At 59.4% G+C, this 24,767-nt stretch overlaps 3 protein-coding genes across 4 annotated transcripts; 1 reads left to right on the forward strand and 2 right to left on the reverse strand.

Annotated features, from left to right (window-relative positions):
• Positions 1 to 11,352: 11,352 nt before the first annotated feature.
• On the forward strand, positions 11,353 to 14,015 carry DPP7 (dipeptidyl peptidase 7). The gene is made up of 12 exons (XM_055124113.1): positions 11,353 to 11,591; positions 11,793 to 11,932; positions 12,031 to 12,194; positions 12,275 to 12,410; positions 12,487 to 12,568; positions 12,642 to 12,808; positions 12,882 to 12,939; positions 13,074 to 13,192; positions 13,266 to 13,422; positions 13,496 to 13,560; positions 13,643 to 13,713; positions 13,802 to 14,015. Exons 1-12 carry the CDS (start codon positions 11,387 to 11,389, stop codon positions 13,902 to 13,904), a joined length of 1,467 nt encoding a protein of 488 aa, XP_054980088.1. The 5' UTR covers positions 11,353 to 11,386; the 3' UTR covers positions 13,905 to 14,015.
• On the reverse strand, positions 13,961 to 19,891 carry MAN1B1 (mannosidase alpha class 1B member 1). Of its 2 annotated transcripts, none has more exons than XM_055124104.1 (13): positions 19,599 to 19,891; positions 19,347 to 19,455; positions 19,181 to 19,278; positions 18,367 to 18,494; positions 18,115 to 18,218; positions 17,669 to 17,854; positions 17,086 to 17,234; positions 16,508 to 16,696; positions 15,692 to 15,882; positions 15,484 to 15,604; positions 15,114 to 15,311; positions 14,912 to 15,043; positions 13,961 to 14,805 (listed from the first exon to the last, which is right to left on the reverse strand). In XM_055124104.1, the coding sequence occupies exons 1-13, from the start codon at positions 19,707 to 19,709 to the stop codon at positions 14,602 to 14,604; spliced, it is 1,920 nt and encodes a 639-aa protein (XP_054980079.1). In that variant the 5' UTR covers positions 19,710 to 19,891; the 3' UTR covers positions 13,961 to 14,601. The 2 variants fall into 2 exon arrangements, with proteins under 2 accessions (XP_054980079.1, XP_054980078.1); XM_055124103.1 differs by having other exon boundaries at positions 18,367 to 18,497; positions 19,599 to 19,890.
• Positions 19,892 to 20,837: 946 nt separating this feature from the next.
• On the reverse strand, positions 20,838 to 24,411 carry UAP1L1 (UDP-N-acetylglucosamine pyrophosphorylase 1 like 1). Its single transcript, XM_055124112.1, has 9 exons — positions 24,115 to 24,411; positions 23,679 to 23,883; positions 23,381 to 23,556; positions 22,997 to 23,169; positions 22,714 to 22,907; positions 22,475 to 22,615; positions 22,000 to 22,185; positions 21,624 to 21,690; positions 20,838 to 21,497 (listed from the first exon to the last, which is right to left on the reverse strand). The coding sequence occupies exons 1-9, from the start codon at positions 24,401 to 24,403 to the stop codon at positions 21,414 to 21,416; spliced, it is 1,515 nt and encodes a 504-aa protein (XP_054980087.1). The 5' UTR covers positions 24,404 to 24,411; the 3' UTR covers positions 20,838 to 21,413.
• Positions 24,412 to 24,767: the final 356 nt, after the last annotated feature.

A 24,767-nucleotide genomic window follows, 5' to 3' on the forward strand; every position in this document is an offset into this window, starting at 1 on the left:
TGTGCTATCGCTCCGGCCCCGAGCATTTGTCTTAAAAGCGACCCGGGTTTAGTCCCCGGGGCCAATGTAGTTCCCCAAGCACTGCCAGAAGTGATCCCTGAATGCAGAGCCAAGAGTAACCCCTGAGCATTGTCAAGTGAGCCCCAACTCCCTCCAAAAAAGAGAAAGGAATTCCCTGGTTACTTAAAATTCCCTGGTTACGTAGCCAGGAAAAAGGGGGAAAGGCAGCTTCAGTCTTTATTTTGATCCCCCAGAAAGTGGGGAGACATTTAGTCAGGCTCACGGAACACAAGGAAATTGTATACTTGATCTTAGCCAAATGGCTAAGGATCGATGAACACAAGTGAGTTCTGTGCATGGGGTATGTGACACTGAGCTTGGCACTTTGACCAGCAGGTTTTGAGCCAGGACAAACAGGGAAACCGGCAGTGTCCTTCCAGGTGGCAAGGCGGCAAGGAAGCAGAGTAGGCAGACTAGGATATAATGGGCTCCATTATGTGGGGAATCCTCCCGTCAAGGTGGGGAAACCTGCCTCAGTTTCTGGTTTGCTCCCAAAAGTTTTCTGGCAACTCACCTTAAACCATCACCTCACTTAAGGTTTTTCTGAGTCTGTGCCGACGACACTATAACAGATCTGAGGAGGGTTATTCAAAGCAGCCAATTTGGGTGTTTTGGAGATATACCCAGTCATGTTCAAGGATCACCCCTGGATTTTTAATTAAGGGATTATGATTTACAAAGTTGTTCATAATTGAGTTCTAGGTATATGATGTTCTAACACAAACCTCAACTTCAATATCCCAAGCTTCCCATCCACCCCCAGCCTGCCTCCTTGGCATGCACAATTTTTAATTTGGTTGTTGTAGCTTTGGTTTGAAGCTTTCAGTGTTGCTGGTTCTGTGGTTTGGAGATACAGATCTACCACACTTCAACCCTCCTGCATACCCGAGTCCCCTGGTCCCTGCCCCTATCAGCTCCTTTCCATCTGTTTACCCTCGCCCAACCCTGGTTTCTCTCCTTCCCTGACCTCACCTCTATAGTCTCAGGTCAAGGGCAGTCTGGGTATCCTCCTTTTGATCCATTCATTCCCTCATCCTGTCCATTTATATACCACGGATAAGTGAGAACATTGGTATTTGTCCTTCCGTTTCCCTTAATGCGTCATCCTGCATCTGAATCAGAGTTGAACTCCATGATTTCATTGTTCCTTGCAGCTGCAGAGTATTCCACTGCGTATATGTACGCCTGTGGCCGGAGGTTATAGGGACGCACGACCAGTTTCCTCAAGTTCCTGTTTTCTCTGAGAAATGCTCAACTTGCCACCTGGGGTGAGAGGCCACAGCTGAGCATGAGTAGGAGATCATGGCGTCCAAGACCACCTGCAGAAGCATTTTCCTAACTTTGAAATGATAGAGGTGGCAATTGCTTTGCCCTGTCTCTGCCTCAAGCCTGCCTGCCTAGGGCATTTAAGGGGAAATGAACTGGTATTCAGGGCTTAGTATTTTGGATGATGGACCCTGCTTAGCCCATACTCGGGTGCTTAATAAATGTTTTTCCTGAAGCTCTTGGTGTCCTGAAACTGTTCAAGATTCCCACTACACATCTTCACTGTGTCCACTCATCTGTCACTGGACACTTGGGTTGATTCCACATTCTAGTTATCGTGCTAAGTTCTGCAATGAAAAATGGTGTGCATCTGTCCTTTTGAATGAATATTTTTGTTTTGTTTTAGTTTGGTGGCCACACCCAGTGGTGCTCAGGGATTTTTCATGGCTCTGTGCTGATGGATCACTCCAACCATCTGGGGTGCCAGAGACCGAATCCAGACTGGCTTCATGAAAAGCAAATGCCCATCCTACTGCACTATTGTTCTGGTCCCCTTTGGATGAATGTTTTTTTTTTATGTTCTGGGGGGAAATACCAAGAAGTGGAACTGTCAGCTCTGTTCTTGTCTGAGAAGTCACTTGTTTACAATAAGGGTCGAATTGGAAAATATTTCCACCAACAGAGATGAGAGTTCTTTTTTACCATATCCCCACCAACCCAGATTATAGAAGATCTCGTTGTTGTCTGAGTTTGTATTTCCCCATAATTGATGAGCACTTTCTCGTGCCTACTGGCCAACCGTCAGTCTCTGGAGAAGTGTCTGCTCAGTTTCTATGCCTCAGGCCAGTACAGTTTTAATTCTTGAGAAAGTGAACTACTCTAGTTCACGGATACTTCCTAGTCAGTGGAGTGAAACCCTGGTTTCTCCACCTTGACAACTGCTTACTGCCCCAGGGGCACAGTCCATCATTACAGATACTGAGTCCGGTTTGGGACCATGCACTGTCACCAGGACACTTCTGCGTGTGTATGTGGAAGATTACAAAGCAAGCTACCTTGAATAATAGAAGCTTCAGGCTGGAGTGAAGGGTCTAGACAAGTCCTGCAACAACACAGGCAAAGACACGGAGGTGCCGATGTGCAGTTTCATGCCCTACAAGAAAATCTGAACTTTTTTGTAATTGTCAGGTGAACCCAGGTTTACTCACAAGTCTTAAGGCTAGAATTAGGGGCGGTTTCTTTTTTAGGGGGGGCTTTGGGGTCACACCTGGCAATACTCTGGGGTTACTCCTGACTCTGCACTCAAAACTTACTCCTGGCCGTGCTTGGGGGACCACATGGGATGCTGGAGATAGAACCCTAGCCGGCCACAAGCAAGGCAAACTCCCTCCCTGCCGTGCCATCTCTCCGGCCCGGGGCAGTCTCTAAGGTCTGTCCCCCAGAAATACCTACAGGTCCGCCTTCACCCTTCCCATATCTGTACACTCGAGTACCCAGAAAACAGCAAGCTTCAAGGCCAAGCTCTCAGACCTTCTCAGGAAGCCTAAGGAGGACACGGGGCAGCAGGGAGGGAGTTTGCCCCGCATGTGGCCAACCCAGGTCTGATCCTCAGCATGCCCTACAGCACCCTGAGCAACATCAGGAGTAATTCCTGAGAGCAGAGCCAGGAGTAACCCCTGAGCGTCACTGGGTGTGGCACACACACAGAAAGTACATGGGATGTCTAGAGTCCATCACTGTTATCACTGTCGTCACTGTCATTGCATTGCTCATCGATGTGCTCGAGTGGGCACCAGTAACGTCTCCATTGTGAGACTTGTTACTGTTTTTGGCATATCAAATATGCCACGGGGAGTTTGCCAGGTTCTGCCGTGCGGGCGAGATACTCTTGGTAGCTTGCTGGGCTCTCTGAGAGGGACGGAGGAATCAAACCCAGGTTGGCTGCATGCCAGGCAAACGCCCTACCCACTGTGCTATCGTTCCATCTGTAAAAAAGTAATGGTTTAGAAAATTTGGGAACTTCTTCCCAAGTTAATTTATAGCTCAAATGTAATATGAGTATGAAAGCCCAGTGGAATTTCTCTTTGACAAAATTACTCTGAGGGGCTGGAGCAATAGCACAGCGGGAAGGGCGTTTGCCTTGCACGCGGCCGACCCAGGTTCAATTCCCAGCATCCCATATGGTCCCCTGAGCACCGCCAGGGGTGGTTCCTGAGTGCAGAGCCAGAAGTGCAAACCCCTGTGCATCGCTGGGTGTGATCCAAAAACCAAAAAAAAAAAAAAAAATTAAAAAATAAACAAAATTACTCTGAAGTTCAGCTAGTATGATTTCTCAGTTACACAGGAATTCCAGTGTGAGTCTACCTGTCTCTGGCTCCGGTGAGTCAGGATCACCTTGGCTGAAGCTATTGAGTGTAAGAGCAGAATCACAGCAGAGGGCAAAAAGAGCTCATTTAAAAACCCTTCCCAAGGGGCTGGAGCAATAGCACAGCAGGTAGGGCGTTTGCCTTGTACGTAGCCGACCCGGGTTTGATTCCCAGCATCCCATATAGTCCCCTGAGCACCGCCAGGGGTAATTCCTGAGAACAGAGCCAGGAGTGACCCCTGTGCATCGCCGGGTGTGACCCAAAAAGGAAAACAAAACAATAAATCCTTCCCAAGATCTCCTCACACCTCTCGCCCCACACCCTGTCAGAAGCACTGGAGCTACAGTGTACAGCACTGGCCAGACGCTCCCAATCAGGGTCTTATTACACATTACCTTTCATTATGGCAGAGCCTGGCAAGCTCCCCGTGGCGTACTCGATATGCCAAAAACAGTAACAAGAAGTCTCACTTGGAGACATTACTGGTGCCCGCTTGAACAAATTGATGAGCAACGGGATGACAATGACAATGACCTTTCCTTACTTCCCAAATAAAATTCAAGAATCCACAGATCTTTATCATACAATCTAAAACTCCAACCATGGAAAAATGAAGAAGTAATTAAGTATTCCAACTATAGGACAAAATATACAATCATTAAGAATGAGGAACTAAAGAAGTCTAATGGCAAATAAAAATATGAGGAATGGGAGAGACAGAACAGCATGCAAAGCACCCGGGTTATGCTCCTAGCCTGACACATGGGTCCCTAAATACCACCAGGAGTGGTCCCTGAGCACTGCAGGGTGTGACCCACTGAGCATTCTCTTGGAGAAAGAAGACTAGAAGGGAACCAGAGAGTGGCTGTGTGGTCAAGTGTATGCCCTGCGTTTGTGAGATCCTGGGTTCAATCACTAGCACTGCAAAAACCAGAAAGACAAACACAAAGCAATCTAAAAGGACCATAAGAGGGGCTGGAGCGATAGCACAGCGGGGAGGGCGTTTGCCTTGCACGCGGCCGACCCGAGTTCGATTCCCAGCATCCCATAGGGTCCCCTGAGCACCGCCAGGGGTGGTTCCTGAGTGCAGAGCCAGGAGTAATCCCTGTGCATCGCCAGGTGTGACCCAAAAAGCAAAAAAAAAAAATAATAATAAAAAAAAAATAAAAGGACCATAAGAAAAGAACCAAAGCGTATAGAATTGGCTCTGGGTAGGTCTTGGGATTTTTTTTTTAATCCAAATTTGCCAAATTTAAAAACTAACCACAAAAGCTATCTGGTTCACATTTAAGAAATGACTGAACTAGGGGCTGGAGCGATACACAACGGGTAGGGCGTTTGCCTTGCACGTGGCCGACCCGGGTTCGATTCCCAGCGTCCCATGTGGTCCCCTGAGCACCAACAGGGGTAATTCCTGAGTGCAGAGCCAGGAGTAACCCCTGTGCATAGCAGGGTGTGACCCAAAAAGCAAAAAAAAAAAAAAAAAGAAAAGAAAAGAAATAACTGAACTAGATCTAAGAAGATACATTTGTTGCTGCTGTTTAGGTAATGTGGGATACTGTATAAGCTGAAATGCACTAGCATCCATATTCCAAAAGCTAGAATCCATATTCCTTTCTAACTTTGAGGTATATAAACCAGATAAAATCAGATCTAGGGCAGTTTTCAGACGACCCTGAAAAATACTATGCTCACCTCCAGAACCCAACACAGACATTCAACCCGTCCTGGAAAGATGTAACGCTCGTTTCAAGCCAGATCTTGACGCCAAACGAGAAGTAAACTCTCCCAGCCCCTGGTTCAGGGCACCCACCCTTCGGACGTTGCGGAGAGAAGCTGGTTACTTTTATATATCCTCTGGGTGGACGCTGTGAGAGGCAATCTGATTGGTCTTTAACTAGGTGATCTGATTGGTTGCCATTGGGGCGTTCTGATTGGCTGTTCTGTGAGTGCCCAATCAGAAGGACGGGCTCCGCCCCCCCGCCTTGTTAATATCAGGCTAACCAATCAGACAACAGGGGCGGGGATTAACTGGAGTATATAGGCGCAAGTCCCCGGCGTTAGCTAGGTGCCCGCCTGTAGGGGAGTGTGCTCTTGCGGTGGGAGCGGGAGGGAAGAAGCTGTGGCTTCCCGGGGCCAGAAGGGAGACCCTGGGAATCCTGTCTTAACAAGCTGACCTCTTGAAAGTTACAAGAGCTGTAATGCTGAAAACAACGGGCTGTTAGTGTGTTATTCTTGCCATCCCCAAGGAAACTACCTAGTCAGTTTAGCAGTATACTATTCACAGATCGTGTCTCTCATTTGATTGGCCCTTGAGTGGCAGTGAAACCAAACCTTCATGGCTACAATTTAGCAATGCTTGAGTGGCCGCTGCTCCAGGGAGCGGACCTTGGACTGGGAACCTTTGGGGCAAACCCTTGGCACCAGCAGCGCTCACCCCACACCACTGGTCAGAGAAATAGGTGTGTGTAAGTCAATAGATTGGCCACTTCTGTGTGAATGGGAAAGTTGTCCTGGGCTGCACACCCAAGAAACTGTCTGGGACCAGGGTGATCTTTGCAGGGGGAGAGCCGCAGACTCTGCCCAAAACTGAATCAGTTTCTGGCATCTGTGATTGTTATTCCCCAAGCAGGGAAAGTGTGCTGAAAAAAAGAAGTAATTCTTTAAAATACTTCACCACTGTGGCAGCTCCAGAAGGCTGAAGTTTTGAGCAGAGACCTTCTGCTCAGGTGGGTGTAACTTAAACAGGGCGTGTGGGGGCTGGAGTGATAGCATAGCGGGTAGGGCGTTTGCCTTGCACGCGGCCGACCCGGGTTCAAATCCCAGCATCCCATATGGTCCCCTGAGCACTGCCAGGAATAATTCCTGAGTGAAGAGCCAGGAGTAACCCCTGTGCATCGCCGGGTGTGACCCAAAAAAAAAAAAAAAAAAAAAAAAAAAAACTAAACAGGGCGTGCGGAGTGCGGCTGGGAGCAAAGCAGCCGCGTCTGGCGGATCCCACACTCGTCCCCTGCTCCCCGAAGGGCTGATGCTCCTACCCACCGCTCCCCCCACCCCGCCCTGGTTGTGGACAGAGGCTGGCTAGGCGATTAGTTCGTGAGCTGTTTTGTTCATGTTACTTGTGAAGTGCTATGACTCTCAGGATTATTTGAATCCAAGTGTTTAGAGAGGTTTTTCATGTTTGACTTTTTTTTTCTTTTTTCTTTTTGGGTCACACCCGGCGATGCACAGGGGTTACTCCTGGCTCTGCACTCAGGAATTACTCCTCGCGGTGCTCAGGGGACCATAGGGGATGCTGGGATTCAAACCTGGGTCGGCCGCGTGCAAGGCAAGCGCCCTACCCGCTGTGCTATTGCTCCAGCCCCTCGTATTTGACTTTTAGCTTTATGTCTTGTGAGGTCTCAGGTCTGCCTTTTCTGTTACGGAGAAGCTGCTGTCTGAAGGTCTGAGGGGGCTCATGCTCCAAGAGTTCTTTTTTTTTTTTTTTTTTGCTTTTTTTTGGTCACACCCAGCGATGCTCAGGGGTTACTCCTGGCTTTGCACTCAGGAATTACTCCTGGCGGTGCTTGGGGGACCCTATGGGATGCCGGGGATCGAACCCGGGTCGGCCGCGTGCAAGGCAAACGCCCTACCCGCTGTGCTATCACTCCGGCCCCTGCTCCAAGAGTTCTAAGTGTAGCTAAGACTGTTGTTATATGTTGGTTCTTTCCCTTTGGTCCTACCTTATGGTGAGTGAATTTTGGATCTATTAGAAAACCCAAAAACTTGTTTTGGGGCCACATCTGGCAATGCTCATGAGTTACTCCTGGTCCTGCACTCAGGAATTACTTTTGGTGGTGCTCCGGACCATGTGGGATGCCAAGATTAGAGTCAGGTTGGCTGCGTGTAAGGCAAGCACCCTACTCTCTCCATTCCCAAAAGATGTTTTTGATTTATTGGATTTCTGGTTATTTGGCCTTTGAGGAAAAATTGGAATCTTCTAACTAAATTTCTTGTTGGGAAAGATGAAATGGATAGACAGGTAAAGAAATAATGTAAAGAGGAGCCAGATATATACATGGGCGGGGTACTTTACCTTGCATTTGGTGACCACAAGTTGACCCCATACATCAGAAATGGTTCCCTGGGGGCCAGAGCGATAGTACAGGTGGTAGGCCATTTGCCTTGCACCCGGCCAACCCGGTTCAATCCCTGGCAACCCATACAGTCCCCCAAGCACCGCCAGGAGTAATTCCTGAGTACAGAGCCAGGACTAACCCCTGAGCATCGCTGGGTGTGACCCAAAAAGCAAAAAAATAAAAAAAAGTTCCCTGAACAAGGTTCTAAGAGCATAGCATTGCTGGGTGTGATTTAAAAGAGGGGATGGGGGGCTGGAGTGATAGCACAGCGGGTAGGGCGTTTGCCTTGCACGCGGCCGACCCGGGTTCGAATCCCAGCATCCCATATGGTCCCCTGAGCACCGCCAGGGGTAGCCAGAAATGACCCCTGTGCATTGCTGGGTGTGACCCAAAAAGAAAAAAAAAAAAAGAGGGGATGGCGGAAAAAATAATAATAAGAAGAAAAAGACGGACACAAAAACAATAATAACATCTCTGAGATGGAGGGGCCACACCAGAGGTGAGAGGGTGAATAAAGGATTGGTTCGCTGAAATGACTCCAAGTAGAAATAAAACTCTTTTTTTTTTTTTTTGCTTTTTGGGTCACACCTGGCGATGCACAAGGGTCACTCCTGGCTCTGCACTCAGGAATTACCCCTGGCGGTGCTCAGGGGACCATATGGGATGCTGGGAATCGAACCCGGGTCAGCCGCGTGCAAGGCAAACGCCCTACCCGCTGTGCTATCCCTCCAGCCCCAGAAATAAAACTCTTAACAGAGCCTTTGCAACTATTTTGAAGGTGTGTGTTGAGTATTGTTAATATTCTGCCAGGATTGGTTATTAATATTTATAATACATTTTTAGCTGGTCCTGAATGACACAAAACATACCCCAAAACAAAAACTATTAAGAACAATTATTGGTTAGGGGCTAAAGGGATACAAAAGTGGGTAGGGTGTTTGCCCTACTGACCTGGGTTTGGTCCTTGGCATCCTATACATTCCCCTGAGCCCCAAGGAGTAACTAGTTGTGACCCAAAAACAAAATTTTTGGTTAAAGAGAAAGTAAATATGGAAGGACTTAGAGCTATGGCATCTCATGGCATATGCACATTTTATATATGTATATATACATATACAAATATATATTTGAATAGATCAGACATGTGTGGCATGCTAAGCTTCATGGGAAGCACTGTCACATAGGAATATTTAACCTCAAGAGCCAGAGTGATAGTATGGTGGGTAGGGCACTTGCCTGGCATGCGGCTGCCCCGGGATCGATCCCTGGCATCCCACATGGTGCCCCAAGCACTGCCAGGAGTGATTTCTGAGTGCAGAGCCAGGAATAAGCCCTGAGCACCACCAGGTGTGGCCAAAAACCAAAAATGTATAAACTCGTATATATTAAACATGTGAATAATGATGTGGGTATTCTGAATTTATTTAGAAATTCTTAAGATTTGTAGTTCTGGTTAATTCTGGATATTTTTGAAAAGTTCTATGTCACAAAATTCAGCAAATGTTCTTGCTTAGGGAATCATGTTGTGGCAGGAATTAAACCAGGGTCGTTTCTTGCAAGGCAAGTGTTTTAACCCCTGGAGGGTCTCCCTGACAACCAGGTTTTCCTTTAGTAACTAAAGTGAGATGAGACTAAAGGTCATTAGCCTGATATAGTCCATGGGTGCAAAGACTTTGAGAAGCAAATACTGAGCTCAAAGAAATAGAGGCGCTGCCCAGAGAAGGCTAGGTCCCCTCAGCCACAAAACAAAATTTTTGGTTAAAGAGCAGTTTTCTGCTCTGAAGGTCATGATGAGAACATAAAACTCCCCACCAAGGATCCAAGGCTCTTTTTGTGACCGTCCTAGGAGCAGACTGTCATGCCTTGCCCTTCCCTGCCACCTTCTTACTTTGCTTACACTTTACTGATTCGGTTTTGGGGCCAAAAATCTGGTTCTGTGCTCGGATCACTCCTAGTGGTGCTTGGGGGGCCATAACTGATGCTGGAGCTCAGACCTTGGGTAGATTCAAATAAAGCAAGTGTCTTGGGCCCAGAGCAATAGTATAGCAGGTAGGGCATTTGTCTTGCATGCAGCCGACCTGGTTTGATCCCCAGCATCCCATATGGTCCCCCAAGCACTGCCAGGAGTAATTCCTGAGTGGAGAGTCAGGAGTAACCCCTGAGCATCATCAGCCATTGCCGGGTATGACCCAAAAAGCCAAAATAAGAATAATTTAAAAAGCAAGTGCTGTAAGCCCTGTACAATCTCTGCCCTTGCCTGGAGGCCAGAAGGAACTGCCCACCAGTGCCCCCGGGAAAGGGTTCCACCTTCCTCCCTCTACCCTGGGAGCCTCCCGCCCTTTCCCTTTCCCCATTTTTTAATTTAAACCTGTTTCCTAAATTCGACCATACCGTGTTGTCTCCTGCTGCTTGAATGCAGGACCCTGAGTGTGGTATAATGTTCATCTTCCGCTATTTGTCGACTTGCATTCATAGAAGTCTGTGAGAAGCAGAGTTTTGTAGATACTCCAGAGTACAGAGTCGGGGTGCAAGATGAAACTGCACCACCAGGAAGGGCCTGAGCGCAACGAGGTGTCCCCCCAAAAAAACAAATCACTTCGGGGGGGTTTGAGCCACAATACTCGGGGCTCATAGGGGCTCTGCGCTCAACGGTCGCCCTGGTGTTGTCTCAGAGTTCACATGAGGTTCTGGGGGTCCTGTGGGTGGGCGTCATGTAACGCAAGCCCCCTAACCCCATACTCTCTCTGGCCCAGCAAATTTATCGAAAACATGCCAAAACCTTCGACCGAGGGGCTGGAGAGATAGCACAGCGGGTAGGGCGTTTGCCTTGCACGTGGCCGACCTGGGTTCGATTCCCAGCATCCCATACGGTCCCCAGAGCACTGCCAGGACTGATTCCCGAGTGCATGAGCCAGGAGTAACCCCTGTGCATCGCTGGGTGTGACCCAAAAAGGAAAAAAAAAAACAACCCTTCGACGGAGCAGATAAGATGGGTGTGTTCCCACTGAAGCTCCACTGGCGGGGGGCACACCCGGCGATGCTCAGGGGTTACTCCTGGCTCTGCCTCAGGACTATATGAGATTATACGAGATGCCAAGGGTAAAACCAGGGTCTGCTGTGCCAAGGGCCCAACTCCCTGTATCACTGCTCGGGCCCCAATAACGTTCTTTCACTCGGCTCATCCCTTTGGTTCTCCTTTGTTTAACATCAGTTGATTTTTTTTGGGGGGTCACACCCGGCGATGCACAGGGGTTACTCCTGGCTCAGCACTCAGGAGACCATAGGGGATGCTGGGATTTGAACCCGGGTCGGCCGCTTGCAAGGCAAACGCCCTACCCGCTGTGCTGTCACTCCAGCCCCAAATCAGTTTATTTTTATTATCATTATTACTCTGTGGGTCACACCCGGTGGCGCTCAGGGGTTAGCAAGGCCATGACCTTCGCCCTGCCACGGCGGTCCCGGGAAGCGGCCCCCCGCCCCCGCCCCCGCCCCCGCCGCGTCGCCATGACGACCGTCTCCGCGCAGGCGCGGGTCACGTGGCGGCGCGGGTCACGTGACGGCGCCGGCAAAGGCGCCATGAGCCCGGCGGCGGCTGCCCGCGCTGCCCTGGCCTGGGCGCTGCTGCCCGCGCTGCTGGGCCAGCGGGCGGCCGGGGCGTGGGTGCCCGAGCGGCCGCACCCCGAGCCCTGCTTCCGCGAGGCCTACTTCGCGCAGCAGCTCGACCACTTCGACTTCGAGCTCTTCGGCAACCGGACGTTCAAGCAGCGGTTCCTGCTGTCGGGTGAGGCGGGCGGGGGTCGGGAGGGACGTGGGGGCGGCCGGAGACGGGCTTGGGATGGACGCGGACGGGCGGCGGGCCGGCGCTCGGGCCGGGCGGCGGGGCGGGTGTCAGGATGGACGTTGGGACAGACGTCAGGACAAACGTCGGGCGGGCCCGGGACGGCCTGGCCGGCCGCGCCTCACCGCCGCCCACCGCCCCCAGACAAGTTCTGGGACCGGGCCGAGGGGCCCATCTTCTTCTACACGGGCAACGAGGGCGACGTGTGGTCCTTCGCCAACAACTCCGGCTTCGTGGTGGAGCTGGCGGCGCAGGAGCGGGCCCTGCTGGTCTTCGCGGAGCACGTGCGTGCGGGCCGGGCGGGGCCGGGCGGGTCCCGAGCGAGGGTCGGGCCGGGGTCGGGCCTGGCCGGGCCCCCCGCTCAGCCTGCCGCCCCCCACAGCGCTACTACGGGGAGTCGCTGCCGTTCGGGCCGCAGTCCACGGAGCGGGGCCACACGGAGCTGCTGACGGTGGAGCAGGCGCTGGCCGACTACGCCGAGCTGCTGCAGGCACTGCGCCGGGACCTCGACAGCCCCCACGTCCCTGTCATCACCTTCGGCGGGAGGTGGGAACCTATCCCCGAGGGCCCCTCCCGGGGCGGGGGCGGGGGCAGGGACCACGCGCTGACGCTGTGCACCTGCCCAGCTATGGGGGGATGCTCAGCGCCTACATGCGGATGAAGTACCCCCAGCTTGTGGTGGGGGCCCTGGCAGCCAGCGCGCCCGTGGTAGCCGTGGCGGGTCTCGGTGACTCCTACCAGTTCTTCCACGATGTCACGGCGGTGAGTGTGGGCTGGGGAGTGAGGGCAGAGGCAGGGCCGGACCGCAGCAGCCACCACCCGGCCTCTCCGTGTCCAGGACTTCGAGGCCCAAAGCTCCAAGTGTGCCCAGGCCGTCCGGGACTCTTTCGGGCAGATCAAGCACCTGTTCATGGCAGGAGGTGAGGATGCTGCCCCCTCTCCCCGGCCCCCTCACACCGGCTGCCTCTAAAGCTCCCTGACCCCCGCCCCCAGCCTTTGACAAGGTCAGCCAGGCTTTCGGCACCTGCCAGCGGCTGTCCAGCCAGAGGGACCTGATCCAGCTCTACAGCTTTGCCCGCAACGCCTTCACCGTGATAGCCATGATGAATTACCCGTACCCCACCGACTTCCTGGGGCCCCTCCCTGCCAATCCTGTGAAGGTGGGTGACTGTTAGGCATTGGCTGGGCAGGGAGGGGTCAGAGCAGGGTCCTGAGAGGCTCTTTGCACACCAGGTGGCCTGCGAGCGGCTGCTGAAAACACTGTCTATCGAGGGGCTCCGCTCGCTTGTGGGTGAGTCTGCACCCCCATGACCCCGCCCGGCCCCGAGCACAGTAAGGCGAGCACCTCCAGCCAGCCTTGCTGGGGACTTGACCCCCCAGGCAGTGCAGGAGCCTGTGGGGTGCTGAGGCCTGTGGTGTCCCCAGGGCTGATATACAACAGTTCGGGCACCCAGCCCTGCTACGACATCTACAAGCAGTACAAGGCGTGTGCCGACCCCACCGGCTGTGGCAATGGCTCCGACGCCAGGGCCTGGGACTACCAGGTGCATAGGCGCTACCCCAGGCAAGGGACAGTGCGGGGCGCCCAGCCCGGGACTGACAGGAGGCTGCCTGCAGGCCTGCACTGAGATCAACCTGAGGTTCTCCAGCAACAACATCACCGACTTCTTCCCGGCCCTCACCTTCACCGAGGCTCTCCGGCAGCAGTACTGCCTGCACACGTGGGGCGTGTGGCCCCGGCCCGGCTGGCTCCGCACCAACTTCTGGGGAGACGGTGAGGCTGGGGGTGGGGAGCAGGGCCCGTGACTGCCAGGCCTGGACCCCACTGCACGCTCTGTCCTTCACAGACCTCAGAGCCGCCAGTAACATCATCTTCTCCAATGGCAACCTGGACCCCTGGGCCAGGGGTGGGGTGAGTACAGGGACAGGAATGCCCGCAGCAGGGTTGCACCAGGCAGCGTGGGGCATGGCCAACCGGCGTGTCCCGTTGGCAGATCCTGAGGAACCTAAGCTCCTCAATCGTGGCCATCAACATCCAGGGTGGAGCACATCACCTGGACCTCAGGTGGGCCCTGGCAGGAGGGCTGAGAGGATGGGGGCTGGGGGCTGGCCCAGGCAGCATGCCCAACCCAGGCCTCCGCTCTGTTCCTCAGAGGATCACACCCAGAGGACCCGACGTCTGTCCAGGAGGCACGAGAGTTGGAGGCTACCCTCATCCACCAGTGGGTGCAGGAGGCCAGGAACAGGAGGCGCTGAGCCATGCCCCAGCGGAGGGGACAGACGGAGCCCAGTCAGTGAGCAGGCCACACGCATGCAGCCCAGAGTCTTTAATAAACAGGGCGACTGCTCCCTGGTGTTTAGACAATCGGGGCAGGCCCCCCTTGGTGTAGTGTGTCTGTCACAAACACGGTCCTCTCCAGCCCCAACGTCCACATCCACAGGGCCTTTCCTTACTGGGCTGGTCAGCCCCACCAGGGGGCATGTGCTGCATCCTGCCCGGACACCAGCCCGGCTGCCTGAGACACCTGGGCCCTTGTGGCCCTGCAGCATTTCCACACAGATCAGCCCTGGCTTTCGCGGCCAGGATCCTTCCAGAAAGTATCATCTCACCAGGGGGTGGGAGAGACAGGTGGGTCACGGTGTCACTGAGGCGGCTCTGACCCTGAGCACAACAGGGGGAGGGTCCACACATGACTGAGGGTGCTGCCCAGGAGAACCCCAAATCCACGTGGAGTCTCACCTGCCCAGGCCTTGACAGGGCAGGGGCTGCAGGAGAACCCTAGGAGGAGACTTGGTGGGTTAGGTGAGGCTCCAGGTGCCCAGCCGAGAGACCAGCTGATTCCCGTCTCAGACTGCCCGGCCCGAGGGGGCCTGGACCGACCCAGGGCCACCTAGATGGATGCTCCCCCAGGACAAGTTGGCGCGTGGGCCATGCCCACAGGGAGTGGCCACCCTAGGTGGGGGTCCAGATGGGCAGGGGGTGTGCCTCGGTGTTGAACACGTAGGAGTCCAGGCTGAGCAGGCCCGGCTCGTCAGAGAAGAGCAGGAACAGGTACTTGAGCGTCTCCCCCAGGAAGAAGCTCTCCATTTTGTCCAGGGGCTGTGGGTTCTTGGGGTCCTGGACGTTCTTGATGGAAGAGAAGCCACCCGAGGGGACCTGCAAAGGCACCAAGCGGATGTCAGCACTTTGGTCCCAGGCCTGCACCCCGCCCCCCTCACCACAACAGCAGCTGCTCCGGCTGCGCGGGGCGAAGGGCGCTCACCCGCGTGTGCCTGTTGAAGCTCTGCAGGAGCTCCCAGCCCCAGTCCTGGTACTTGGGGTCCCCGGTGAGGCGGTACAGGTAGAAGAGACTCTCCACGGTCTCGGGCCGCAGCAGGTTGTGCCTGTCGCCCACCTGCAGAGCCGAGAGGGTCAGGGCAGCCCGCGGGGGCCCACGGCCTGGCCCTCAGACCAGCCAGCCTCACCTTGACACTCACGTCCTTCTGGACCTTCTGGGGGTACAGGTTGAAGTGCACGATCTCGGGGCTCAGCCCCGTCTCCATCTGCCGGTTCATCTGGTAGCAGGTCTCCATGAGCGCCCGGGCCAGCTCCATGTGCTCCGCGGGCAGGCCGTGGTGCGCGCCCAGCGCCAGCGTCCCTGGCAGGAAGCACACCAGGTGGTCCTGAAACAGAGGGTCCCCTCAGCAAAGAGGGGCCGCGCTCGTGGGCAGGGGCGGGAGGGGCAGCGGGCAGGAAGGCCACCAGCCAGCATGCCAGCCAGGCGCCAGGTGCGGGGGCGGCTCTGCAGAGCAGCCCTGCGGGGTGGGCGTCGTCACGAGGCCCTGTGCCTCTCACCATCTTGTTGCTGAAGCGCCCGTGGTTGAGCTCCCCCACGAAGCTGAGATTCGTGGGTGCTGACCTGCGGAGCAGGTGCTTCCTGATCCCCTCAATGGCCTCCAGGTAATCGTCCCGTAACCTGGGGAGACGGGCGACGTGGACGGGCGGGAATAGGCGGAGGAGCTCCCGGGGAACCCCCTCCCTGGGTGGGGCAGCAGGTCCTCACTGGGTCTCCTTCTTCCCGCCCTGGACCCACTGCTTCAGCAGGTACTCGTAGTAGCTGTCAGCCCTGGCGCCCAGCGTGAACACGCCCAGGTGTGTGAAGAGGCCGCTGTGCGTGTTGATGAACATGGGCACCAGCCCGTCCTTCTTGCCCGCCAGCGCGTGCACATGCCGCGTCACCTTCTCCGCAGCCTCCTGGTGCACACAGGGTGAGATGGTGAGGAGCGGGTCAGAGCCCCAGAGCTGGCAGGCCTCAGGTCCAGCCTCCTGCGTCACAGGCCCCGGCACAGACTTCTCCAGGGTGGGCACACAGCTGCCCGTGCCACCCGCTACCCTGCGGGTCTGGACACAGGCCCTGAACGTGCCGTTCACTGGTTTGCCAGGAAAAATGCAGAGCGGGTAGCTCTGGTCGAGAACAGTGGGACACAGGGACACAGGGCATCAAGGCCTGTGTGTCCCATAGGTGGGTGACAACAGCGTGACGGTCATCGAAGGGTTGGACAAGGGCTTGGATCCCAGCCACACCTAGGCAGACCACGGACGGTCATGTGGCAGAAAGAACAGGCGTGGATCTGGGGACATGCATGGGACAGTCCTCAGTCTGGAGGAAGGATCATAGCCCCAGTCAGCGCATAGCTGCAGCCACAGCAGACGAGGGGTGGGGCCGAGGGGACCCCTGCCCGCGGGCAGGACCGGCTATAGCCATGTGGGAGCGAGCCATGGCAGAAGCCCCAGGGCTGCTACAGGCAGCAGGTACACGGCCTCACCCACTCCCCACTCGAGTAATGCAGGAATAGGGATGGGCCCCGCCCAGGCCCACCTGGTACTTGCTGTTCCCCGTGAGACGCGACAGCTCCCGGAACTCCAGCTGGATGCTGGTCACCTCGGCCACAGTGCTGTCCGAGGTCCAGACCGGCGGGTGGGCCACACCCGTGCCAAGGTTGACATCCGAGTAGGGGATGCTGGATGGAGTCTTGAAAGCAGGCATGAGCCGATCCCCCAGGTCCTCCTAACACACAGGACACAAGGTGTGGCCCGTCATCCAGCTGCCCTGGGCTGGGCCCTCACGTACAACCGCTGAGCCAAGTCTGAGGGTAATGGCCGGAACCCCCACTCCAGGACCCAGGACCACTGCCAGACGGGGCCTGAGGCAGCAGCGAGAGAAAAAAAGAAAGCCAGAGGGGCTGGAGTGATAGCACGAGTAGGGCATTTGCATTGCACGCGGCCGACCCGGGTTCAATTCCCAGCATCCTATATGGTCCCCCAGCACCGCCAGGGTGCAATGTACAATGCTGGGTGTGTCCCAAAAAGCAGCAGAAAAAAAAAAAAAGGAAGCCAGAGAAAAAGGAAGCAGCTCAGCCAGCCTGTGTCACCAACACCCAGCAGGGCCCAGCTCACCGCCTTCTGCAGGAAAAGGGGGTCCCCGGACAGGTGGTAGGCGCTGAGGAGGCCCCCCAGGATCCGGATGGTGCTCTCAAAAAGATTGACATCCACATCCTTATCAAAGCGCAGCTCCCTGGACACCCAGCTCCGAGCTTCTGCAAACTCTAGACACAGAACACAAGGCGCAGGCACCCTCAGCACCCGCCAGCTGTGGGAACCGGCCGTGTTCCTGCAGGCCGGACCCAGGCCCACGGCGGGGCTGACCTGACATTTCCCAGCAGCTGGAAGCCACAGCTCACGGGAGCCCCCGAGATTCAGAGACCTCGGACCATGTCCACGCCCAGGCCAGGGAAGGGGACAGCAGGGACCGCGGCTGTCACGGGTCTGGGCTCCACCCTGACACTGCAGTGAGCCGCCCAGCCAGGGAACACACACATGCAACGCCTTAGTACAGGAGGGGACAGCAGGACAGGAAGGAACACTGAGAAATAATACAGAGGGGAGAGTGAGAGAGGACACAGGAGGGGACAGCCAGAGGCCTCAGCAGCCCTGCGGGCCCCAGTGGTCCCCAGAGCCCAGACAGGGCAGACAGCGATACCTTTGCTCAGACCCAGTATCCACATGGTGTCCAGGGCGTCGATGAGCGTGAGGCCGAGGCCAAACCACTCGCTGAAGGACCTGGACACGGGCTTGAGCTCGTCGTGGCCCCAGGCGAAGGCACGGTATGCCTCCCACGCGTGACGGAAGGCGTCGACCACGGCCTGCTGCCGCTGGTTGCGGGCACCTGGAGGAGATGGGCGAGCCAGGCAGGGCGGACGCACGGCCAACACCCCGTGCTCCCGCTGCCGCCAGCTGCCCCCAGCGCGGTGGACGCCGGCACAAGGGCCAGGGAGGGACAGAGCCTGCCCTCTCCCCCCCGCAGGCCCGCGCTGGACACGCACGTGCGAAGCCCAGAAGCCAGGAGGAGGGGGAGGTCCCCAGGAGGGGAGCGTCCCCCATGGCCGGACACCCTGTGCGGGACGCGAGGGAGCAGGTGGGTGTTACCTGTGGGGCTGGGGACCCTTCTGGCGGGTGGGGCGGGCAGGGAGGGGGACCCCGCTCTCCCAGGTGGGCGGCCAGTACCCGGCTCCGGCCCGGCTCCCCTCCAGCTGGGGAGAGAAGAACGTGCCGTTGGCCGGCGTGGACACGGGGGACGGCTCCCGCCCTGCAGGAGGGACCCGCGGGCAGGGTCCGGCCCACCCCGACCCGCCCTCGCCCTCTCGGCCTGCAGGAGACGCGCCCGGCGCTGGCCCGTGCCTGAGCGTCCTCTGCACCAGCTCCTCCTGGGCGCCGGGCGCAGCTTCTGGCCTCCTGGACGCCAGGGATCGCCTCTCGGGGGCGCGGATCTGCAGGCTGGGCGGTCCCCGGCGCATGTGCCGCTGTGGCTTCTAGTCAAATAAGACCCCCTGTGAGCAGCAGCCCTCGGCCTCCCCGACCACGCGTGCCCGACCGAGCCTCCCCCTGCACCCGCCCTCCAGAGGGCCCTGCCCTGCCCGGAGGCCTCTCCCGCGGCCCCTCGTTCTCTCCCTCGCCTCCACCCCCCATCTCAGCACTTGTGGCACGCCAGGCCCCCCGGGGTCGCGTGTCCGGGCCTCAGTGCCCTGGGTGGCCGCGCCTCCACGCTCTGCTCTCCTCCCCACCAACTGCCCCGAGGGCGCCTGGTTCCACCGGGACCCCTCCCTACCCCTGGGGTTTGCTCCTGACCCCTGCTCTCCGCGTTGGGATCGGACCCCAGGACCCGGAATGGAGCTGAGGGTCCCCGAGGGCCCTGACTTGGCTCCCAAACGTTTGGGTCCTGACACGAGATCTACAGGGACTGGTCCCAGAGACCCTCGCACCCCCCGGGACTTGCCATATATCCCCTCGACACTGGGTCATCACAGCGTCCCCAGCCCCTGTGCGCCCCACGCCTGGCCCCAAGGGAGGGTCTGGCCTGGCTCCCCAGGCGCCCGCTCTGGCGTTTCCCTCCGCGCGGCTCTCAGAGCAGGAGGGGCCCGGCGTCCGCCCAGGGTCACACTGGCCCCGGACAGAAGCCGCGCGTCCCCCGCTGCCGGTCACGGCGGAGACCTACCGGGGGTGCCGGGTCGGCTCGGGCCTCCTGCGGCGCGGGCAGCACGGGGGCGACGGCCGGCCTCATCCTGGGCTCCTGCGCCGCCCGCTCTGCGAGGGCTGCGGAGGGGCCGCGTTAGCGCCCGCGCCCCCCGCCGCCCGCGCCCCCCGCCCGCGCCCGGCCGCACCTCTCCAGGGCTCAGTCGAGTGCACGTAGGACAGCAGGCCGCAGAGCAGCAGGAAGGCGGCGAGCAGCACGATGACGTTCCGCTGCAGCCGGGACAGCTGCTTCCATTTCTAGGGAGAGAGCGGGGATGCCGTGGGCGGGGGCGGCGGGGGGCGGCGCTGCTCGGCGCGGCTCGGCGCGGCTCGGCTCGGCGCGGCTCGGCGCGGCTCGGCCCGGCCCGGCTCGGCCCGGTTCGGCCCGGCCCGGCGCTCACCCGCCAGCAGGAGCGCGGCCGCCGCCGCTTGCTGCCGTCGCCGCCCGGGCCCGGGCTCAGCGTCACCGAGATGAAGTCCCGGCGCGGCCCCGGCGCGGCCGGCAGATACATGGCCGCGGCCGAGGGGGCTCGCGGGACCCCGCGCGGCGGCGGCGTCAGGACGACGGGCTGCGAGGACGGCCCAGGGGCCCGCCGCCGGCGCTCCCGCCGCTCCCCGGCGCCGACATCGCACCTCCGGCCACACCACGCCCATCGCGGCGCGCGCCAACGCGCCTGCGCCACGTCCTCCGACCCGCGCCGCCCCGCGCCCCCACGCGCCTGCGCGCGCGATGCCCCCAACCCCGCGCCGCTCTGCGCCTGCGAGCGGGCTCTGCGACCCTCCCACCACCGCCGCCGCTTTGCGCTTGCGCGCGTGCTCTGGGACCCTCCCACTACCACCGCCGCTTTGCGCCTGAGCGCGCGCTCTGCGCCCCCCTCCACCGCCACCCCCTACACACACACGCCACGCCCCTCTCCGCCCTATCCCGTTGCGTGTCTGGCCACGTGCTCGGCGTATTGGACGGAGGCCACGCCCCCTCTGCCCGAGGGGCCGCGCCTGCGCAGTTCTCGGCCGCTGGCTGGTCGGGCTGGAACCGTGACGTGTCCCCTGCACGCGCGCCCTCCTGCTGCTGCTATCGGGACCTAAGCGCGCCGGTGCCCCTCACTCTCCCGCGGGCCTGTGCACGAGGGCGCGAGGCAGGGGCGACCAGCGGCCCTCTCTGCCCTTCGTGGACACGCGCTGCATCCCGTGCAATCCTGCGGGGGCTGGAATTGGCTCTGCTTAGTTGGGGCGCTGCGGATCCGCAGGGCCATGGGGCCGCTTCCCCGGGCTGAGACTGGTCGCCCGGTGGAACCCCTCATCCGAACCTTCCCCGCAAATGGGCTCTGCTGGTCCTGCAGGGCGCCTCCCTGACCTGGGGACCCAGGGTCACCCGGCGGGCGCGTTCGGCCTGCCCGGAGTGCTATAGTCAGACCAGGCAGTGTCAGGGCAGGTAGCTGACTGGACACCTCCTCCCAAGCCCAGCAAACCCACGACACACCCATGGACACTTAGCCGCAGCAATCAAAAAGTGCACAAGTCCCAGGTCACAAGGATACACACACATCCACTGACATCCTTGGGAGCAGCTTGTATACACACACACACACACACACACACACACACACACCTGTCCCCGGGCTCCAGTCCAGCTCGCAGGCTAAATGTCAGAGCACTTGTTTATTGGGAACCCCACCTTCACGGTGGCGACCATCCTGTTGAGCTTTCACAAGCCCCACACGGGGTAAGGGAAGGAGTGTCTGCGGTGGGGACAGGCCCACAGAGCAGTGTCTGCTGCTGGCGTGTGGGCACCAAGAGGAATGATGCAGCCAGGCCCTGCCAGCGCTCCCGCACTGGGCTGGACCTGGCCACCCCCAAGAAGGCTGGAGTCTTGGGCAGGGTCTGCACAGCGCCCCCCAGTGCTGGGGTGAGGAGGAGGCATTGCGGGAGAGTGGCAGGAGGGAACCTGAGAAGAGGACCCTTAAGAGAGCGGGCGATCTTCCCACCAAGGGACACGGGACAGGGTAGAGCTGCCGGCGGGCAAGCCCCAGAGCCTCCGCTCTGCTCCACCCTTCCTGCAGAGGCGCAGACCAGGATAAGGTGGAAGCAAGGCGGCCACGGGCCAGCCCGTGTCTTGCGGGCTGGGGCTCTGCCGGGAAGAAGGCAGCCCTTTGGACCGCGTCTTTCTGTGAGTGGACGAAGTCGTCCCGTGTCCAGTGCAGGCAGAGGGTGGCTGGTCACAGCTGTAGTGCCCTGGCTTTCTTCTCATCCAGGATGAGGGGCGACCGGAACTCCCGGCCGCGCAGATACATCTCCAGTCCCTGGAGAGACACAAAATCAGTGATCCCGTCAGCGACCCCTGGCGAGGCGCCATGTCTGCCCAGAGCCAGATCAGATCTGCCCTCCAGTCCACCCACCCACATCCCTCTAGTCAGCAGGACACTGACCTCTCCAGAGCAGGACACCAGGGGTGAGATCTCACAGATGGCCGGCGGTTCCTCTCCGTCCAGCAGGCTGGGGAGCAACTCACAGTCAGGGGACCAGGGGGTTCCCAGGGGACCCTCCTCAGCCATCTCCTGACAGCCCAGCAGATTGTCCAGTGGGGAACACTGCTCCTCTCTCCATCAGCCCTGGGGTGGAGCGACTGGGACACTTGGAGCTACTCCTGCCCCAGTGCTCATGGGTGCTTGGCCCTCCTCTTACCATGCCCCCCCACTCTGGGCATGGCTGTCCTCAGACACCGAGGCGGGCACCCTGGTTTCTGGGGCTCTTACTGGATGGCAGGACTCGTTAGGTGCCGCCAGGATGGCCCTGGTCACTCACCTGGGCTGCTCTGGAAGCGGGGCCCCATGTGTGTCGAGAAAGCGGGCCCCCGCCTGGAGGGCCCAACGATAGTGCTGCCACAGCAGGGCCCGGCGGGCCGTGGCCGGGGAGTCTCTGGCGGCAGAGTCCCCGTTCTTCAGTGGAGAAAACTCCTCCTCCCTTTGCACCTCGAAGGCCACGAAGTTCCTAGCAGGGAGAGGCTGGTGGGTGGCGTCCCGGACCAGAGGTGCAGTGAGTGACACTGGCCGAGAGCAGCCAGCGACCCCCAGGCAACGTCCCAGGCCCCGGGTCCCAGGAGAGTCCAGGCCATGACCCCAGCAGCCTCCCCCGAACAGTTCCCCAACTCCGGGGAGGAACACGTGAGCACGGGAGGGGACAGGCGCCCCAGGACATTCTCTGCAGCCTGTTTCTGCCCCACAGGGTCTCTGAGCCCCCCGTGGGCAGGGAGAGGAGAAGGCCGGCGGTGTCCACTAACGTGGCAAACTGGAACACGTCAAACACAAACTTCTCCATCTTGATTCCGTTGGGCTCAAGCGGCTTGACCGGGTTCCCCTCCTCGTCCACGTACGGGACCTTCTTGACAGCCACGTGTGGCTGCAGCAGCGGCTCACACTCCCTGGGTGTGTTGGGGGAGGAGAGGACCTGGCTCAGACTGGGCGGCCCCAGTCCGCGTGCCCAGCCCCGGTGGCAGCAGGCCGCCTCCACCCTGCCTACCTGGTGACCCTCTGGAGGAAGGCCCTGGTGAAGAAGTGGTTACAGATGTTGCCCGCGCCAAACAGCAGGTCCCCGTCCGGCCCACGCAGCCGCATGGCCTCCAGGTCCATCTCGCTGTACTCCACCACCTGGGGCACGCCGTCCACCTGGCACACCACGCCCACGGGCTCCTCGGGGTACGCTTTCTGCACCACCTGCAGCCGCCAGGCACAGGCTCAGCCCAAGTCTAGGCAGGGCGGGGGGAGGGCACACAAAGGGGGGGCGAGAGGCGGCACTGACCCACCTTGGTCCCACAGTCGGCCGCCTGGCACACGCAGAAGCCAATGAACAGCGGGTCAGCCAGCCGCACCAGGATGTTGTCCACACAGTAGACATGCACAAACTCCACCCCACGGCGCTCCATGTCCTCCAGGATCTGATGGTCTGCCAGCGCGCAGTACAGACCCCCGTTGCCGTCTGGGGAGGGAGGAAGGCGGGCTGACCTTTGGCCTGCAGGAGGCAGCGGGCCTGGCCGGGTGGGACCCTGCGCTGCCACCTTGTGGCCCAGGCCGGGCTTGCAGCATGGGCAGGTGCAAAGAGAAGGATGAGTAGGACGGCCCCTGCGCTGCCAGATGGCACCGTCCCCCTTGTGGGCAGTGGACTGAACACAGGCAAGTGGCGGCTGTACCTGGTGCCATGGCAACCTTGTCCTTCCGTTCCAGGATGGCCCTGCCATCGAAGCCCACGGCAGGCAGCATGCGCTGCTCGAACATGATGACGTTCTTGGGGTCCAGGTGGAAGAAGTCGTGTTCCTGGAAGAACTCGGCTGTGGGCCGGAGCGTGAACTCACTTGTCATGATGTACCTGTGAGAGACCAACCCCTAAGTCCTAGGGGCCAGGCAGGGCTTCCCGCTGAGGTCAGGTGGGGGACGGGGCTGGGCTTGGGGAGGGGGTTACTCTGGGTCTCTGCTGCCCACAGGGCGCACCAAGGCACGACGCAGCGCGTCCCGTAGCGTTGGCCAGCCAGCTGCTCCACCCGCCGGATCCTCTCGGCCTGCAGCTGGTACAGGGTTTTCTGGCTGGGCAGCCCCACCTGGTACATGCCCTTGGGGTAGGACACGCCCAGGCGCGTGCCCTGCCCACCGGCCAGCAGCAGCACGGCCACCTTGCCCAGAGCGATCTGGTGGAAACCTGGGGTACCACAGTGTGCCGTAAGTGAGGGGTGCCTGGGCCGCCACCGAGCTGCCCTCTCTCCGAGAGCCCTGCTGGGCCTGGGCACGAAGACCCCTGCTAGCCACCGGCAACAACTACCAGGGGACATTCTGATCTTATCCGGGCCAGGGCCCCGCCCAGCCTAAGCCGGCCGGCTGGACCCGAGGCGCGCAGCGCGGACCCCCGGCGGGCCGGCCGCTCCGCCCTTACCTTCCTCCTCCCACCGGCGCCGCGCGTCGGGGTCGCCGCGGGGGGCGCTGCCCACGCGTTCAGCGGGCAGCGGCTGCAGGCGCGCGGCCAGGCCGGCCGGCGGGCCCGGGGGTCGCGCGCGGAACGCGGCCGCGCGCCGGCAGTGCTCGCGCAGCGCGTCGGGCTCCAGCGGCGCCAGCTCGGCCAGCAGCGCGGCGCGCGGCCCCGGCGCCAGCTCGGCGCAGAAGCGCAGGAGGTGCTCCTGGCCCGCGCGCCGCAGCCGCTCGCGCACCGCCAGCTCCGAGGCCATTTCGTCCAGCTGCCCTCGTGACCCGCGCGCCGCGCCGTCACGGGACCCGACGGGGCGGCCGCCGCTCGGGCCCGGGACACGCCCCCCGGCCGCTCGGGGCGGCCACGCCCCCTCGGGGGATGGGCTCACTCGCCGGCCACGCCCCTCCGGGCCCACTCAAGGCTGGCCACGCCCACCCGGTCCCCTCTCAGAGGCCGACCACGCCCCTCCAGCAGGGGTCGGCCACGCCCCCAGGCCCACCAGGACTGGCCACGCCCCCTCCAGGCCCACTCAAGGCTGGCCACGCCCTTCCAGATGAGCTCACACACCGGTCACGCCCCCTCCGGGCCGGCCACGCCCCTGGCTACGCCGACCCCTATTATGG

Source organism: Sorex araneus, chromosome 1 (assembly GCF_027595985.1).
Source record: "Sorex araneus isolate mSorAra2 chromosome 1, mSorAra2.pri, whole genome shotgun sequence".
In the NCBI taxonomy this organism is placed as follows: domain Eukaryota; kingdom Metazoa; phylum Chordata; class Mammalia; order Eulipotyphla; family Soricidae; genus Sorex; species Sorex araneus.

Coding starts and splice junctions, on each gene's coding strand:
- UAP1L1 (XM_055124112.1), bottom strand. CDS start 24,403: ATGGCCTCGGAGCTGGCGGTGCGCGAGCGGCTGCGGCGCGCGGGCCAG. Junction 22,616..22,713: donor TTCCTCCAGAGGGTCACCAG/GTAGGCAGGGTG, acceptor CAACACACCCAG/GGAGTGTGAGCCGCTGCTGC. Junction 21,498..21,623: donor TGGTGTCCTGCTCTGGAGAG/GTCAGTGTCCTG, acceptor GTGTCTCTCCAG/GGACTGGAGATGTATCTGCG.
- DPP7 (XM_055124113.1), top strand. CDS start 11,387: ATGAGCCCGGCGGCGGCTGCCCGCGCTGCCCTGGCCTGGGCGCTGCTG. Junction 12,940..13,073: donor GGGGCTCCGCTCGCTTGTGG/GTGAGTCTGCAC, acceptor TGGTGTCCCCAG/GGCTGATATACAACAGTTCG. Junction 13,423..13,495: donor CACCAACTTCTGGGGAGACG/GTGAGGCTGGGG, acceptor TGTCCTTCACAG/ACCTCAGAGCCGCCAGTAAC.
- MAN1B1 (XM_055124103.1), bottom strand. CDS start 19,709: ATGTATCTGCCGGCCGCGCCGGGGCCGCGCCGGGACTTCATCTCGGTG. Junction 18,219..18,366: donor CTGGTGCAGAGGACGCTCAG/GCACGGGCCAGC, acceptor TTCTCTCCCCAG/CTGGAGGGGAGCCGGGCCGG. Junction 16,697..17,085: donor CCCTTTTCCTGCAGAAGGCG/GTGAGCTGGGCC, acceptor CCTGTGTGTTAG/GAGGACCTGGGGGATCGGCT.